Here is a 15,294-nt window from a genome sequence, read left to right as displayed (position 1 = left end):
TTTTTTTGTCTTTTTGAGACAAGGTCTTGCTATGCAGTTCAGGCTGGCCTTGAGCTCACTTTTTAGCCCAGGCTGTCCTCGAACTCACAACGATCCTCCTGCCTCAGCCTCCTGAGTTCGGGGATTACAGGTGTGCATCACCATGCCCGCTGAAACAGGGTTGGGCTATGTAGTTCAGGTTGGCCTTGAGCTGTGTAGCTCAGGCTGGCAAACTCATGGCAATCCTTCCGCCATGCCCAGCTCAAAAGTACAATTTTTAAATTACAATTTTGTCAGGCTCAATTCGGGGATGACTCTTCCCAGCACCCAACCCGTTTGTCAGCGGCAGCATTGTTCTCAGAGAAAACCCAGCTCAGCACCAGTGCTGTTGCCTTCGAAAAACACAGAGCAGGATGTCATAAAGAAAAGATAGACAAAAAAAAAAAAAAAAGATAGAACATAAAATCTTTCAAGCTCCAGAACATCTTAAAACATTTATACATTTACCCCAGAAGGGGCTGGAGATTTAGCTCAGCGGCACAGTGTCTGCCTGGCAAGAGTGAGGTCGTGAGTTCGCTTGCCGGTACCGGAAAACAAAACAAAACACTTCACACCACACGCAGAACTTTGACCACTGGGGCACCAAAGAACTTTTTTTTCGTTTTTTTTTGCAGGTACGGGGAATTGAACTCATGACCTCGCGCTTCCCAGGTAGGCGCTGTGCTGCTGAGCTAAATCCCCAGCCCAGCACCAGTGAACTTTGACCATGGATGTTTACACAGACCTCATCACCTGAGGTCGCTTGCCTGATGTTCTACTTGACTCCCTTTGTCCAAGACTTCTAAAAAAGGCTCTGTTTTCCTCTGTACCCCACAGATGGCCTTTTTGCCCTCTGTCTACTTGCACATAGGCACAATACATTTCACTCCATGTTGTCCTTACACAAACAAGCCTGCCGGTCTCTAACTTGAGCCATTCCTTACAGATTTTGTTTCCTTTCTATTTCTTTCTTCTATTGTATCTTATCCCAAGTGTTGAGATTCACAGTCCTGAACCACCATGCCCAGTGCATTATTTATTTATTTATTTATTTTTGGTACTGGGAATCAAACTCACAACCTCACGCTTGCCAGGCAGGTACTTGTGCCACTGAGCTATCTTCCTGGCTTAAATTTTATTTTGAAGAGGGTAGTAAATGAGAAAAAAAAAGAAGAACAATAGCAGCATAACAGCATCCCAAACATAAACAAACCAAAGCAAGAACATTTAAAGTGATACAAGGTTTCAAGACAAAATAATACGTATTAACAGTGGTTGTTATATTACATATTGCTATCCTCAACTACGTTGCTCAGATTACCAGATATAAGAATGGAAGACTAACCATGAAAGAGAATAAGAAAATATTATTAGATAAAACATTAAACGTAATACAGAGTTTCACTAGACAAGATGGTAGGAATTCACCGTGGTAGTTCCATTGCATAGTGTTACCTTCAAATCAGTTGCTAGCCCAGCGTGTTTAGAAGTTTTCTTAACCTCAAGAATTCAAAAACAAAAACAAAAAAATAGAAAGAAAAATATAGCTGGGCATGGTGGCGCATGCCTGTAATCCCAGCACTGGGGAGGCTGAGGCAGAAGGATTATTGTGAGTTCGAGGCCAGCCGGGGCTATAAAGTGAGCTCAAGGCCAGCCTGAACCACATAGTGAGACCCTGTCTCAAAAACTAATAATTTTTTTTTTTGTTGTTCTTTTGTTTGTTTTTGCTTTTTTTACGGTACCAGGAATGGAACTCACGACATCATGCTTGCCAGGCAGGTGCTGTGCCACTGAACTAAATACCCAGCCCCTAAAAGAATCTTTCTTTTTTGGTACTGGAAATCAAACTCAAGACCTTGCACTTGCCAGGCAGGTATTGCGCCGCTGAGCTAAATCCCCAGCCCTAGAAAATCTTCTTGTTTTGTTTTGTTTTGTTTTGTTTTCCGGTACCGGGAATCGAACTCACGACCTCCCGCTTGCCAGGCAGGTGCTGTGCCGCTGAGCTAAATCCCCCCAAAAATAATTTAAAAACATGTTTTTCACTTTTTTTTGGAGACAGGGTCTTGCTGTGTAGTTCAGCAGGCCTTGAGTTTACTGTGTAGCCCCGGCTGACCTTGAATTTGTGGTAATCCTTCTGCCTCAGCCTCCTGAGTGCTGGGATTACAGGTGTGCACCCGTCCCATCCCCACTGTTTTCACTTTTTAAATTTCATTTTAAATTCTTGTTTTAATCAAGCTGGTATATGAACATGTATGCTCGAATGCAGGAAAAAAAGGTAGGCGAGTGTGGTAGGTTAAGTAATGGTCAATTTGTAGTTTCCAGCTGAACTGTTTTTTGTTTTGTTTTGTTTTTCTTTTTTTTTCCGGGACTGGGAATTGAACTCATGACCTTGCGCTTGCCAGGCAGGCGCTGTGCCGCTGAGCTAAATTCCCAGCCCAAATTAGATTTTTTTTTTTTTTCCCTCCAGCTGAACTGAATCAGCATGGTTCTGGATGTGGAGGGCCCACATGAGGATTGTTGCCAACAGCATAAAAAGAGAACTGGAGGGGAAGATGGTGCTATTGAATCTCCTGGAGAAACTTGTCATGTTGGTTTTCCTGGTATGAACTCAGCTGTTATCATCAGAGGGGCTCAGGTCCTCCACTGCTGAAGATGGCTGCAGTTGGAGGGAGCTCTGGTCTTTACCTTGAGGGTTGCTTCTTAGCTCCAGCGCAAATCTCTCAGCCTGGTGACACAGATCTTTCACCCCACTGGTGCAGATTTTCTAGCTTTCACCACCGACCTTTGGGCCTTCCCAGTGCAGGTCCTTCATACAAACTTGCATGAGACATTGTCACGGGCTCTAGGCCTCCAGTTGGACTCATGCAGGACATTGCCGTGGGATCCAGGCCCTCAGCTGGATTCTTCGGGTCTCTAGTGCTTGGACAGATGTCTTGCACTCTTCTGCACTTGACTTTTTGGGTGAATATTATAAAATCCTATTAAATATGTGTCCTGTAATAATTCTATTCCTGGGCTGGGGATTTAGCCCAGTGGCACAGCGCCTGCTTGGCAAGCGTGAGGTTGTGAGTTCAATTCCCAGTACCGGGAAAAAAAAAAAAGATAAAAAAAATTCTATTCCCTTGCAAACCCTGACTATAACAGTGAGCCGAATCTTTTTTCCCCATGCAGCTAACTAGTACCACTTTTATTGTCCCGGGACAGCAACCGAGGAGGCTCCCCAAAGTGGAGACCAGGAACCCACCCCTGGGCAGGTTATAGGTTTGCTGACATCTGCCACAGAAAAAGGCTTTTCAAGATGTGTCCGTAAAAGAGGGCTTGGGACATAGCTCAGTGGCACAAGCACCTGCCTGGCAAGCACAAGGTCCCGAATTTGACTTCCGGCACCAAAAAGGAAAAAAAAAAAGATGTGTCAGTAAAACAGCAAGAGGCACCAAGAGGTTTATGAGCCAGAATTTTAAAGTACACAAAGATAATAGTGGGGGGGGGCATTGTGATCTGGAGTGGGTATATTTTTGTGGTTTTTTTTTGCGGTTTTGAGGGTGGAAATCTATGGAAAAGGGGGTTCAGTTTAAAGGTGAAAGGCTCTGGCTTTTTCTGCAGGCAAGAGGCCCAAGTTACAGGGGCTGGGGATGGCCTATTTAAAAGTGAAATGGTGCTTTTTACAAGTGAAAGGGATGGGTCCAGGCTTATTGTGTCTTTAAGACCCTTGGGAATTTATTTAATTATTTAAAAAAATTTCCTGGAAGGCGAAAAAAGCTTGAATAACTTTTGTGTCCTGAAGGTACAGTTTTTCTGAAAAGCACAATTTTAAAATTATGATTTTATTTTGCTTTTTAAAAATTTTAATTTTTAAAAATTAGTACATGATTGTCATATACAATGACCATATTTATCATCGGGAATTTGTACGTGTACATAATATATTTTGTCTTTTTTTTTTTTTTTACCCTATTCCTCTCCCTTTCCTTCAGTTTTTTTTTTTTTTTGGTATCAGGAATCGAACTCAGGACCTTGCACTTGCCAGGCAGGCGCTTGTGCCACTGAGCTACATCCCCGGCATTTTTTTTTTTTTTTTTTTTGGTCTTTTTGAGACATGGTCTCACTATGCAGTTCAGGCTGGCCTTGAGCTCACTTTGTAGCCCAAGTTGGTTTCGAACTCTGCAATGATCTTCCTGCCTCAGCCTCCTGAGTGCTAGGATGACAGGCGTGTGCCACCACGCCCGGCTCCCTCCCTTCAATTCTTGTTTCTCCTTCCCCATTTATGAAAACTTTGTTTCCATTTTTTCCTTCCATTTTCTTTTTTCCTTTTCCCTTCCTTCCCTTCCCCCTCCCTGGTTCCCTTTCCCGCTTGAGCTTGTTTTTTTCTACTTCCCAGTATCTATCATCCATTTGGGTCCTTATTTACCCTTTGGGTTTATCGCACCACAAAATGCGCTGTATTTCACTTAAGATTGTGGTTTGAGGTGCTATCTTTATTTCTTTTATCCTCCCTCATTTACCTTGACGTCTCAAATGATAGAGCTGCAAAATGAGTTTAGGAGAAACGGTAACAGCTCTTGGGTGAGGGCGAATCTTGTGCCCCGAGGGGAAGAGCCTGACTTCCTCCCTAGGCGCCTTCCTGCCCTTAGGACCCTAGAAACCCCCGGAACGCAGGTGCGCGACGGCGCGGACTCGGAGGAACCCGGCTGCTGCGGACTGCACACAGCGGGGGAACGGTTTGGCGGCGACACCGCGCCGCTACGAGTCCGCTGCGATGCTGCCTTCCTTGCAGGGATCGCTGGATGCGGACGAAAAGGAGCTAGAGAGCAGCGAGGAGGGGGGCTCCGCGGAAGAGCGGAGACTCGAGCCGCCGCCCAGCAGCCACTACTGTCTCTACAGCTACCGCGGAAGCAGGTGCCGGCGCCCGGCTCAGGCTGCCCGGCCCAGGCTGCCCGGCCCCCCGGCCCGGGCCCGCAGCCAGGCCCTGCGCCCCACCCCGGCCTGGCGGCCCTGCCGCTCCCGGCGCCCGCTCCTCCTCCCCCAGCCAAGGTCGCGAGCCCCGAGGGCCCGCCTGGCCGGCCTCCGGCCTTCCCGGTCTTGGCTCGCCCGAGCCTCTGCCGTCTCTCTGCCCTTGTGTCATCTCAGCCCCGCTCTCCTCCTAGGCATTTGCTTAGGGCAGCGCTCGCGCACGCTCGAAAATTTCTGCCCTCTGCCGTCCTGTTATCTCCTAGTTTCTTTTCCTTTCTGCCACGCCCACTGACCCGCTCCCGTTTTCCCCTGCCCTTGCTGCCCCCTTTTCCTTTGCCCGAGTTTCCGGGGCCTTGCTTGGGCCTATAAAGTCAGTTTTGAGTCTGGGTATTAGGCTTTTGCTGCACGTCCTTAGGTAGCCTGGGCAGAGAAGGGGCTCTTGTCAGTGCTTTTTTTTTTTTTTTTTTTGCTTTTGTTGGAGTGGTTTGGGTTTTTTTTTTTTTTTTTTTTTTCCCCCTTTTTGGTCTTTTTGAGAGAGTCTCGCTGTGCAGTTCAGGCTGGCCTTGAGCTCACTTTGTAGCCCAGGCTGGTCTCGAACTCGTAACGATCCTCCTGCCTCAGCCTGCCACCACTCCCCGCTGTCAATGCTTTTTATAGGTTTTCTCTTTCGTCTGGATAGGCTATAGAGGACCCACGTTCTTTGACCTTACGCAGCTTGCAGGGGCCCCATACTCTGCATGATTTAGAGCACGTGATTGATAGCACAGTTGCTTTTGTGGCTTGCAGATTGGCATCGCAGCGAGGGGACAGCGATGATGGAAGCCCGAGTGGCCCAAATGTGGAAACTCCCTCTGGTGATGACTTCAGGTAAAAACAGTTTAGCGGTAACCCATGCATGTGCTTTTTATTTTCTGTGCATCTCCAGCCGGTAGACGTCAGTGGGTGCCCTGTTCCCACTAGGCTTTCCTGGAGTCAGAGTGTTCATCAGTTCTTTCTGTCCCCTAGGCAGCTCTCCTCACTGGCTCAGTCAGTCAGGAGTGGGCAGATCAAATTACTGATGCAGCCTCTGGGTTTTTTTTCGTTTTTTTTTTTTGTCTTTTTGAGACAAGGTCTGCCTATGTAGTTCAGACTGGCCTTGAGCTCACTTTGTAGCCCAGGCTGGTGTCGAACTCACAACGATCCTCCTGCCTCAGCCTCCTGAGTGCTGAGATTACAGGCATGTGCCACCACGCCTGGCTGATGCAGCCTCTGAATAGCTAGAGAGAATTATTCTGAGTTTCGTGGTTGGAATCCCAGTAATATATTCATTGTTTCAAGATTTAATTTAAATCCTCTTTTTTTACCACCTTTGAATACTTTTTTTTTAAAATACAGTGTCTTGGTTTGTAGTTCAAGCTGGCTTTGAACTGTCTGTGTAACCCAGGCTCACCCCAAACTCCTTCCTCCTCATTCTGGGTTTACTGGCCTGCACTACCATGCCCAGTGGAATATTCCTTAGTAGCTCCTCTAACATATACTAGATTCTAGTGGCTAGAATGTAAACTCTAGGACAGCAGGGGATTGTCTCTTTGATTCATTGAGGTCTCCCTATTTTGTTTCTTAGTGGTACCTGGAGCGGGATAGACATTTAATACATATTTATTAAGTGTATGAATTAATATATGTATCTTGATACTGGATGCAAAATAAGGTAATACAAAAATACCAGGTTCACTGGATGATATTTATTTATTTATTTAATTTATTTATTGTCTTTGTGAGACAGGGTGTCACTATGCAGTTCAGGCTGGCCTTGAGCTCACTTTATAGCCCAGGCTGGCCTTGAACTCACAAGGATCCTCCTGCCTCAGCCTCATGAGGGCTGGGGTTACAGATGTGCGTCACTACACCTGGCTTTTTTGTTTGTTTGGGGCAAGGTCTCTCTATGTAGTTCAGGCTGGTCCAGAATTCACTGTGTAGCCCAGGCTCGCCTTAAACTCACAGAAGTCCTCCTGTTTCTGGAGTCCTAGGATTACAGGCGTGTGCCACCATGCCAGCCTAATGATAGTTCTTTTTTTTTTTTTTTAAGATTGTTCTTTTTTTTTTTTTTGAGAGAGGGTCTCAGTATATGTATAGGTCAAGCTGGCCTTGAATTCACTATGTAGCCCAGTATGTAGCCCAGGCTGGTCTCAAATTCACAGTAATCCTGCTTCAGCCTCCCAAGTGCTAGAATTACAGGTGTGTACTACACCTGGTGCTATCTGTTTTTTGTGACACGTTCTCACTGTTAGTCCTGGCTGGTCTTGAATTCTCTATGTAGCTGTGATAATCCTACCTCAGCCTCCTCAATGCTGGGATCAAAGGCATTAGCACCATACCCAGCTAGATAATGGGTGATTTAAAGAAGTTTCAAATGTCACAAAAGTTTTTTTTTTTAGTACTAGGGATGCAGCCCAGGGCCTTTGCACTGAGCTATACCCAGTCCTTTTTTATTTTTTATTTTAGGACAGGGTCTCACTAAGTCACTGAGTTGCCCAGGCTGGGCTCCAACATGTGGTCCTCCTGCTTCAACCTTCCAGAGTGCTGGAATTATAGCTGTGCACCATCAAGACTGTCTTGTTTGGCCCCTTTACCTCTGGGCCTTTGGTGACACAGTATATCATATGGCAGCACTTGGCAAAGGAGGCTCTTCACCTCCTGACAGCTAGAAAGCAAAAGAGAGAGAGAGGGCGGGGTCCTAGTCTCCCCGTTGCGGGCATATCCCCAGAGGCCTAACTTGCCCCAAGGCCCTGCCTTCTGAAGGTTCCACCACCTCCCGGGAGCACTGAGGCTGGGGATCAAGCCTTCGACACATGAGTCTTTTGGGGGACATTCCAGATCCTGGTGATCACAGCAGGGACCTGGCAGACACTTTAGTTATCAAGTCCTTAAGAGGAACCTCAAAAGCCAGGCGTGGTAGTGCACAGCCTGTAATCCCAGCACTGGAGACTGAGGCAGGAGGATCACTGGGAGTTCAAGGCCAACCTGAACTACATATGTAGCGAGACAAAACAAAAAAAGAGAGAAAGAGACAGACTTTGGCTTTGGGACCATTCTGTTGACTTACGGGTGAATACAGCAGCCCACTGGTAAGGAATGTGTGTCTCCTTTGTCAAGCCTTTCCCTGGTGGATACTAATCTCCCATCTGAAGTGGAGCCAGAGCTGCGCAGTTTCATTGCTAAGCGTCTGTCAAAGGGAGCAGTCTTTGAAGGGCTGGGTAACGTTGCGTCCATGGAGCTGAAGTAAGTGTAAAATGTGCTGTGTCTTGAGTTTTTATTTCTGTGCCAAATAGGAGCAGCAGTGCTAAACTCCAAAAGATTATCTTTTTCTGGCCCTGCAGAGTTCATTTTTGTTTTCTGACAGCCTGAGCTGTAGACCTCACACATAAACATTTGTGCAATGGGATTGATTGAATGGTAGAGATGCTGGAATCTAAATGTACTTTTAGTTTTGTACTTAGAAGAAAATTAATGACCAAAACTAATACTGCATACTCTTTTTTTGAGAGTCTTGCTATGTAGTTCAGGTTGGCCTTGAACTCACTGTGTAGCTCAGGCTGACCTCAAACTTATGATGATCCTCCTGCCTCAGCCTCCTCCTCCTGAGTGCTGGGATTACAGGCATGTGCCACCATGCCCGGCTATATTGTATACTTTATAGTTTAATAAATTTTGATGGAGTTCTCCTTATAAAGGGGAGACAGAGCAGTACTCTTCCATTTTCAAATGATTAAATGAACTCCAAGAGTTAAGTGGGATGCCCAAGGGCACAGGCCTAGTTATCTTGCTTGGAGGTCAGGCTTAAACAGAGGCATCCTCAGGCCAATTCTGGATGTCTCCGCATTACCCTCCCTGACTGTAGTTCACTTCAGGCCATGAAGTTGGCACGTAGGTCCCTCAGCAGCCAGGGACCCACGGCACGGACACAGGGTGGACCTGTGCAGCACGAGTGACTGAAGGTTGAGGGTAGGGGGAGCACATGCTTGTACTCGTGTACGCATGAGTGTGCAGTGAGCAGGAGTGAAAGCACATGAAATGTTTACATAAAGCAGAATTCCAAAAAGAATATTCACCTCTGCTGGTGGCTGCTTTAACTGAAACTCACCAGGTTTGCATGCACGTTCCTCTGCCGTTACGGGAAAATGGACGAGCCGCCGAGCAAACTCTGCTCCGGCCGGTCTGCCCTCGCAGGGAGCCCCGCTCTCTAGGAACTCACCTCCCCGTGCTCAGGGAGGGCCCACTTAGGGCCGCCCTTGGCCCTAGTCTCAGACCTTCCCAGGGGACGCACTAGAGTGACATGGCGCACTCAGCTCGTAGCCCCACTGATGAGCAAACTCTGAAGGAGAGGGCAGCGGAAAGGTTCACCAGGGCTCAGAGCAGTCCACAAAATGAGATCCAAGAGTTACTGAAGCACTGTATTTTACCCTTTTCTTTTTTTCTTTTTATTTTTTTCGTACTGGGAATTGAGGTCAGGACCTTGTGCTTGCCAGAAAGGCGCTTATGCTGCTGAGCTACATCCCCGGCCTCATTTTACACTTTTCTTTCTCTTTTAGAATTCCAGGTTACCGAGTTGGTTGTTACTACTGCCTCTTCCAACAAGTAAAACTGCTTCCTGAGACACCTATAGCAGGCTCTGAACAGAACCCTTCAGAGTATGTGGTCTGCTTTTTGGGAGGGTCTGAGAAAGGACTCGAGCTATATCCTTTCCTAGGTTCGGGGGGTTGCAGGAAAGAGGAAGGGGAGGCAAGTAGAGGGATGTCTCTGAGGCCCTCGCTGGGCTTCTCTGCCCTTACTCACGTGCTTCATACGGCCATCTGCTCTGGCTTGTTTTATTTGTTTTACCTGATAGATCTTATATTTCCTCTTGAGAGATAAGACATTATCTTGATTATTCATCCTTTATTCCTTAAGAACAAACTTTCAGGCTTGAATTGGACAAGTATATTCAAGGGCTGAAAAATAGCATGAATTGTGAGGTAAGACGACTGATTTAATCTTTTTTTTCTTTTTCTTTTCCCCATTTTTTTGAGACAGGAAAGCCGGGCATGGTGGCGCACACCTGTAATCCTAGCACTCAGAGGCTGAGGCAGGAGGATCATTGTGAATTCGAGACCAGCCTGGGCTACAAAGTGAGCTCAAGGCCAGCCTGAACTGCATATTGAGACTGTCTCAAAAAGACAAAAAAAAAAAAAAGAGAGACAGGGTTTCACTGTGCAGTTCAGACTGGCCTTAACTCACTTTGTAGTCCAGGATGGCCTCGAACTTGCAGTGATCCTCCTGCCTCAGCCTCCCAAGTGCTAGGATTACCGGCATGCACCACCATGCCCGGCAACTGATTTAATTTTATAAGACTGAAATGGCTGATGTACCATAGCTATACTCGTCAAGCCATACGTGTATATACAAAGATAACTAAATTCTGAAAACTCTACCTTGTAAACTAGTAGACCAGTGATATTTAAGGAAAGCAGGCTGAAAGTAAGTGCTGAAAGTCAATAAGACTGCTTTTGCCCCTATGAAAAATTCTATTACAGTAAATTCAGCACCATGTCAGAACATGTCTGTGGAGAAAGAAGATGCCCTTTTTCTGATGTCTAGTCACATAGGACTCATACTGCACTTAACATCAAAGATCTTTAGGAACATTCCATTTTCATTAATCCTTTATGAATTAGATAAATCCAAATTGACTGACTTAACTGAATGTTTTACAAACTATGCTTTCAGCTTACAGCAGTTAAAGTTCTGTCTCCTAAGTTCATTACGCATTACAGGTAATAACAGTTCCTCTCACTTGCCCTGCACTTACAAGATACTGGGGAAGAAGAAAGGATAGTGTAGTAGTGAGCCAGGGATTCGAATCTGGGGTGCTGCCCCCCTGGACTGGTGTTCTCCGTGTCACACCAGTCCCCAGAGAAAAAACCAGATGTACATGTGTCATGTGTGACAACTGGAGGGGGTGTGAGTGCTTTGATGAGTTACTTACAAGTAAGTCCTTCCCTGTTTACATTTTGAGTACCAATATGAATTCTCTGTTATCCCTTCCGTTAGTCAACGGTCACTTGATAAACTTGTGCTATGCATGTGTGTCAGACTCCATGCTGGGTGCTGGGCAAGTGAGGATTGTTAAGAAGATACGGTAACCACAATGAGTGTGCAGTGAGACGGACAGACATAAAATTGCCCACCTCCCTCCTGGTGAATAATAAAGTCCTATTAATTCAGTTTCCCAGGGGAGCTATAATTCCTTTTTTTTTTTTTTTTTTTTTTTTTGAGTTGATGGTGTTACCTTGAAAAAAGGAGTATAGGGCTAGGGTGGGGGTGTGGCTCCGTAGCAGGCACTTGGCTAGCCCTGGGATCCGTCCTCAGCATGGGACTCTGTCTTCACAGTGTGGTGAAGAACATGTGAAGGCTACAATAGGCAAAGCTTATATGGTACTAAAGCAAATGACATTCTCTCTCAACCTAGGAGAAGGGCCTGGAAACTCACGTGAGGTCCTATCTGAGCAACTGGTTTGAGGATGTTGTCTGCCCAATCCAAAGGGTTGTTCTTCTCTTTCAGGAGAAACTTACCTTTCTGCTCCATGCTGTAAGTATTGCCCCAGTAAGAGCATTTCCTTCGTGGCCAGTCCCACTGGCAGAATTTGGATTACTTAGAGACATGCTTGTTTTCCCTGAACATTGCTTCCTTTTCGCCGACTATTTATTCACTCTATGCTCACTGTCAAAATAGCCCACCCTTCATTTACTCAGACCTAGAAAGTTATGTCATTAGGGTAGGATTGAAATTGCAAATACTGGCTTAGTCTTCCTAGTAGGAGAAAATATTTTTAAATAATTACTTTTTAGCTGGGCGTGGCGGCACACGCCTGTAATCCCAGCACTCAGGAGGCTGGGGCAGGCGGATCGCTGTGAGTTTGAGGCCAGCCTGGGCTACACAGTGAGACCTTGTCTCAAAAAACAAAAACAAAAAATGCCAAAAATATTTTTACTTTTTGAAGTGATTTTGTTTATTTATTTTTTGGGTACCGGGAATTGAACTCAGGACCTTGTGCTTGCCAGACAGGCACTGTGCCACTGAGCTATATCGCCAGCCCTTGAAGTGATGTTTTAGAGAGCTGCAATTTCCAAAAACAGCTTGAAAAGGAAAACAAAATTCCAAAGTCACTGTAACTATGCAATAATGTTAGTGAGCAGCTGTTGAACAAGGCTCTGGAGAGTTTGTGGGTGGTACCCCTCAGTCATGTCTGGTTATTGGGGAAGTGACGTTTCGTTAGGAGTCACTGCCCAGTAAGGAGAAAAGATGTGTCAATCAGGCTTTATTTTTCCCAAATAGGCTCTGAGCTATACTCCTGTTGAGGTAAAAGAATCGGATGAAAAAACAAGGAGAGACATTAACAGGTAAAGAATATTGTTTTGGCAAAGAGAGAACCTTTTCCACTGCAAACCTGATGATCACATTTTTAAACCTTCCCTTCTCCGGTGCAGAATGACTAGTTTTCTCCCGTCTGCCCTTCAGTATTGTTGTGGAAAATGATCTGTATGTGTGGCAGGTTTCTGAGTGTGGCCAGTCTTCAAGAACTCATTCACGAAGGCACCATGACGTCACTGTGCGTGGCCATGTCGGAGGAGCCGCGTAAGTCTGTGGTCATTGACTGCAGTAGCTCCCAGCCTCAGGTCTACAATGCAGGTGAGCTGAAGAACCTTCTTGGACCTTTTAGAAGTTTCCTTCTGTGCACTGAGAACAAGTGATTCAAATATATCCTGTTGCCTCCTGTAGTTTTTCTCCCCCCCTTACCCCCCGGTAGCAGGACTCGAACTCACGACCTTTTGCTTGCCAGGCAGGTGCTGTGCTGCTGAGCTAAATTCCCACCCCCTGCCTCCTGTAGTTTTTCATGGTTATCTTTTTTTTTTTTGGTACCGGAAATCGAACTCAGGACCTCACACTTGCCAGGCAGGAGCCGAGTCACTGAGCTAAATGGCCCCTTTCATGCTTATCTTAAACTTCCTGAAAATAGTAATTCTAGAAACATGGAAATCAAATCATGCCCAGCAGTTCCACTCCCAGATATAAAGAAACGTATATGTGAACATGTCTTGGTTACTTTTCTCTCGTTGCTGAGACAAAATACCCAGTGCCCAAAATGAAGGAAGGAAAGGTTATTTAGCTTACAGTTTGTGGAGGTTTCAGTCCATACTTGGCTGGCTCTGAGGCAGAAGGTAGCAAAGCAACAAGAGCAAAGGGGGAATGGCAGCCGAACAGCAAACAGCCAGAGCAAAAGGGCAGAATGGCGCCCAACAGCTTCTTTTCCCTGCCCTACATTGTAAACAGGCTACCCCCACCTAAGGGGCGTGTAGCTCTCATATAATCTCCATGCCCTCCTCTTCCACAGGCGCAGGATGTATACAAAGTAAGCACCCTGGCTTCCTGCTGAGCCATTTAGCCAAACCTCTAGACTCCCCAAGTTGACACAATGTATCAACCATAACAGAACATAAGGAGACAAATACAAAAAATGCTCAGAAAGGCATTGTTTGAAATAGCAAAAGAATTGGAAGCAATTTAAATGTTTACCAGTGGGGGCTGAGGATTTAGCTTAGTGGCACAGCGCCTGTCTAGCAAGCACAAGGTCGTGAGTTCGATTCCTGGTACTAGAAAAAAAAAAAAACAAAAAAAAACAAATGGGATTAAATGTTTACCAATGACCCTGTGCCCCTGGCGCATGCCTATAATCCCAGCACTCAGGAGGATCACTGTGAGTTCAAGGCCAGTGTGGGCTACATAGCAAACTCAAGGGCAGCTGGAACTACAGAGCAAGACCCTGTCTCTTTTTTTATTTTTATCTTTTTTGAGATAGGGTCTCAGTATGCAGTTCAGGCTGACCTTGAGCTCACTTTGTAGCCCAGGCTGGTCTTGAACTCGCAACGATCCTCCTGCTTGAGCCTCCCAAGTGTTGGGATTACAGGTGTGTACCAGCAAGGACCCTGTCTCAAAAAAAAAAAAGTTTATCAGCAGAAATTTGATAAGCTGCTAATTTATGCAATGGAATATTATAGAGCAATTAAAATAAATTAATTAGGGGCTGGGGATATAGCTCAGTGGCATAAGTACCTGCCTGGCAAGTGCAGGGTACTGAGTTCAATCCCTGGTGCCGCAAAAAAAAAAGAAAAAAATAAATTAATTAGAGATACATGTGTTAGTTTAGCTCTTAAATATACCAGTTAGTGAAATAACCATTAAAGAAAAATACATAAATTGTAACATGTGCAAAGTAATACATATAAGGCTGAGAGATAGGATAAAAAAAGTTTAAAGAGGGGCTGGGGATTTAGCTCAGCAGCACAGTGGCTGCCTGGCAAGTGCAAGGTTGTGAGTTAGATTCCTGGTACTGGGGAAGAAAAAAGTTTAAAGAAATATATGGGAAATGGCTGGTGTGGTAGCACACACCTGTAATCCCAGCATTTAGGAGGCTGAGGTAGGAGGATCCCTGCCAGTTTAGGCTACTCTAAATTACAAAAAAGAAATATATAGGAAATGATAATTTTTTTGATGGAAAAGTGGGGAGCTGTGTTAGGGAGGGGCACACAGGGGTTTTTGACCATTCTGGCATACCTTAGCCATGTGGTGAGCACAACTTTTTTTTTTTCCTACCAGGAATTGAACTCAACAGCCTCCACTTGCTAGGCAGGCACTGTGCCACTGAGCTATATCCCTGGCCCTTTTGGTTTTTTGAGACAGAGTTTCACTACGTAGCCCAGTCTGGTCTTGAATTTGTGACAGTCCTCCTGCCTCAGCTTCCCACTTGCTGGGATTACAAGCATGCACCACCATGCCCAGCTTTTCAGAGCACTATAGAAGTCTTAAGTAATTTATTGTAAATATTTTTTAAAAAGAAATATATGTCCTGTACTTGGTAGTGTTGCATTTTTATTTATTTAGTTTCTCTAAAATATTTTATAGGAAGCAATCGATTTTGTGAGGATTGGATGCAGGCTTTTTTAAACAGTGCCGAAGGGGGTAACCCATTTCTTTTCCGACAAATACTGGAAAACTTTAAACTGAAGGTAAGGAATTGGCTGTGTGCCAAGAGTCACATGCGGTTTTTTGTCTGAGTTTTAATCAGTAACAGTGACAGAATAACAAATCTGCTTTGCAGCTATAGTGTCTCTTTAATAGGACAGTCTCAAAACTGGAATCATCAGAAGGCATTTAATTTTTTAGTAGCTTCTGCATACATATAATTTCATTTCCAGTACATTGGGTTGAATACTTGCTTATATTTAAGGGACATCAATCCCCCCCCCCCC

The 15,294-nt window shown here is 45.4% G+C and overlaps 1 protein-coding gene across 2 annotated transcripts in view; it reads left to right on the top strand.

Annotated features, from left to right (window-relative positions):
* The first annotated feature begins 4,713 nt into the window (after nucleotides 1–4,713).
* Nucleotides 4,714–15,294, top strand: part of LOC102024566 (chromosome unknown open reading frame, human C17orf75) — an 11,512-nt gene continuing 931 nt past the window's right edge. Inside the window, exons 1-9 of one of the 2 annotated variants that reach the window (XM_013503453.1) lie at nucleotides 4,714–4,914; nucleotides 5,755–5,835; nucleotides 8,104–8,229; nucleotides 9,540–9,683; nucleotides 9,905–9,962; nucleotides 11,549–11,575; nucleotides 12,323–12,387; nucleotides 12,540–12,676; nucleotides 14,948–15,051. In XM_013503453.1, coding sequence (XP_013358907.1) covers nucleotides 4,775–4,914; nucleotides 5,755–5,835; nucleotides 8,104–8,229; nucleotides 9,540–9,683; nucleotides 9,905–9,962; nucleotides 11,549–11,575; nucleotides 12,323–12,387; nucleotides 12,540–12,676; nucleotides 14,948–15,051 — 882 coding nt within the window. In that variant the 5' untranslated portion in view covers nucleotides 4,714–4,774. Of the gene's footprint in view, nucleotides 4,915–5,754; nucleotides 5,836–8,103; nucleotides 8,230–9,539; nucleotides 9,684–9,904; nucleotides 9,963–11,455; nucleotides 11,576–12,322; nucleotides 12,388–12,539; nucleotides 12,677–14,947; nucleotides 15,052–15,294 lie in introns of both variants that reach the window. The other variant, XM_005402816.2, reaches the window with a different exon arrangement.

Source organism: Chinchilla lanigera, unplaced genomic scaffold (assembly GCF_000276665.1).
Source record: "Chinchilla lanigera isolate Chin_1 unplaced genomic scaffold, ChiLan1.0 scaffold00080, whole genome shotgun sequence".
NCBI lineage: Eukaryota > Metazoa > Chordata > Mammalia > Rodentia > Chinchillidae > Chinchilla > Chinchilla lanigera.
This window is presented reverse-complemented; position numbering and strand designations above follow the sequence as displayed.